Source organism: Poecilia formosa, unplaced genomic scaffold, assembly GCF_000485575.1.
Source record: "Poecilia formosa unplaced genomic scaffold, Poecilia_formosa-5.1.2 Scaffold789, whole genome shotgun sequence".
NCBI classification, from domain to species: Eukaryota; Metazoa; Chordata; class Actinopteri; order Cyprinodontiformes; family Poeciliidae; genus Poecilia; species Poecilia formosa.
In genome coordinates this window covers 47,111-49,680 of record NW_006800728.1, presented here as the reverse complement: position 1 = coordinate 49,680, position 2,570 = coordinate 47,111, and the positions used below count along the sequence as shown (strand labels likewise).

At 37.5% G+C, this 2,570-nt stretch overlaps 2 protein-coding genes across 2 annotated transcripts in view; both read right to left on the bottom strand.

Moving 5' to 3' along the window:
- LOC103131580 (gastrula zinc finger protein XlCGF57.1-like) overlaps window positions 1-2,570 on the bottom strand; it is a 100,151-nt gene that overhangs the window by 68,628 nt on the left and 28,953 nt on the right. The gene's annotated exons all lie outside the window — the stretch shown is intronic.
- LOC103131576 (zinc finger protein OZF-like) overlaps window positions 1,724-2,570 on the bottom strand; it is a 7,463-nt gene continuing 6,616 nt past the window's right edge. The window contains exons 3-4 of the mRNA XM_016666748.1: window positions 2,048-2,483; window positions 1,724-1,746 (exon numbers count right to left, since the gene is read on the bottom strand). Of these exons, the coding sequence (XP_016522234.1) occupies window positions 1,724-1,746; window positions 2,048-2,483 (459 nt within the window). The remainder of the gene's footprint in view (window positions 1,747-2,047; window positions 2,484-2,570) is intronic.

Genomic DNA, 2,570 nt, shown 5'->3' with positions numbered 1-2,570 from the left:
GAGTCCAGATGTCCACAGAGAAAGACGGATCAGACTCCATGTGTCCAGGCTGACGACTGAAGACAGATAAATCACACTAACTTGGTTAGATCTTCCACTGTGGAAACAGAAATCTCTCTGAATCTCCACTCTGTGTTTATTACCAATGTCTATAATTTCCTGTAAATAAAACTGATCAGTTTAATCTCTTCACAGCAGCAACGAATCGACCTGAAACTTCAAACCTGAACACTGGATCTGGAACCACGGAGGAAGAGATGAACTCTATAGACTGCTGCTCTTTATATATGTGAAGGTTTTCCTGATTTACTATCTGCTTCTTGGTTTTATTCCAGTCTCTGATTCCAGCCAAATTATTTTCTGTTTTTATGAACGTCTGAAGCAGAATTCAGAGATTGGGGTTGTAATTGTACAAATCTATTCTACCAAACAATCTTCTACTAAATGGAAAAATGAAAGAGATCATTATTGTGGAAAATAAACTTTATTATATCTTAAATTAAATTCATATCATCAATATCTTTTCTACTATCCAAAGCATAAAAGCCATGTCAAAAAAAAAAAGACAAAACAAGAGTTGGATAAAAACTGCAGCTTACATTAACTAACAAGAATAAAGCCAATGAAGATGTTTAAACAAAAAGGGAAAACATCTCAGATTTCAACATTATTTAGCACAATTTCTTCCTGAGAAAAAAATGATGGATGATATTTAGATTAAAGTTTATAAAACATAACTCACAAAGGGCCATTAATTTGAAACCCTACAAGTACATGCAGTAACAGCTAACGCATCGATTTCATCCAATCACTGAAATAAACCAAATAAGTACAAAGGATAAACACACAATAAAGACTCCAAAACTTTACAAGTGTAAACCTGAAAGCATTCAAAACCATTGCTCCTTTAAGAAGCTATGAATATCTCCCATATTCTCTTTAAAAACAAATAATGTTAACATAAAATTGCCAGAATAAAGCAAATGTTGAAGTATTTTAGCTAAATCTCCGATTTGAAATGCGTTTTAAAGCTGAATTGAATTAAAAATTCAATCCAGCTTTAATTACTCTGTTTCCAAAAAGCAAATTATTAAGAATTTTGGCACTTGAGGTTCACATTATGCCATCAAACCTGCGTGAGTTCTCATGTGAACGGTTACATTTCTTTTGAGGGATGCACCAACTGCAGTTTTCTGCCCGATTGCCGATGACCAGTCTTTAAAAAGTCTGATATGCCATTTCGAATTTTGGGCAACACTAATTTTTTTGTCTGAAATGTCATTAAATATAGTAAGAAAGTTGTTGAGCTGGCAACAGTGGAGTGACTATTGTGAACTACAAATGTGCAGACATGACCTGGTGGGCTGGTTGAACAGTCAAACCTCTCAACAGAGAGCAGAAGAGGACAGTGGCTGACTTTCAGACCTTTGCTAAGGTAGATAAAATCCAGGGAAAAGATCAGATTCACAGGTAACGGCTGATCACAGATCTCCAAAAATGAAGCAAAGTGACACTGATAAACCAGTGAACCCCTACCAGACACCCGTGTGAATTTTCATGTGAGCAGTCAAATTTTTTTTATGAGAGAAACTCCTTCTGCATGTCCCACATGAGAAAGACTTCTCACATGTGTGAGTTCTCATGTGAGAAGCCAAATAGTATTTTTGAGCAAAACTTTTTTCGCAAATCCCACATGAGAAAGGCTTCTCACTTGTGTGAGTTGTCATGTGCTGACGTAAACCAGATCTACACGTAAAGGATTTTCCACAAATCCCACATGGAAAAGGCTTCTCACCTGTGTGAGTTCTCATGTGAGCAGTTAAATGTATGTTACGAGAGAAACGTCTTCCACATATCCCACAAGAGAAAGGCTTATCACCCATGTGAGTTCTCATGTGAGCAGTTAAAATTATTTTACGAGTGAAACTTCTTCCACATGTGCCACATGGGAAAGAATTTTTGTTTGTATGAGACTTCACGTGAGAAGTTAAACGGTGTCTTCCAGCAAAACTTTTTCCACAGGTCTCACATGAGAAAGGTTTCTCACCTGTATGAGTTCTCATGTGATTAACTAAGTCAGATTTATTCAAGCAATTTCTTCCACAGGTGCCACAAGAGAAAGTCTTCTCACCTGTGTGAAATCTCATGTGAGCAGTTAAGCTGTTTTTATGAGTGAATTTTTTTCCACAGGTCCCACATGAGAAACGTTTCTCACCTGTGTGAACTCTGACGTGACTAACCAAGTCAGGTTTCCTCCGGAAACTTTTTCCACAGGTCCCACATGGGAAAGGCTTCTCACCTGTATGAATCGTCATGTGATCAAGTAATTGAGATTTACACACAAAACGTTTTCCACAGGTTGTGCACGTGTACGGCTTCTCACCCGAGTGAATTTTCATGTGTCTGCTTAAAGAGCCGTTTTGATGGAAACTCTTTCCACAATCAGCACATGTGAACGGTTTTTCCCCTGTATGGATTCTCATGTGGTCAATTAAACGACTCTTGTAAAGATATCTTTTTCCACAGGTTGAACATGTGAAAGGTTTCTTAGCCGTGTGAGTTGTCATGTG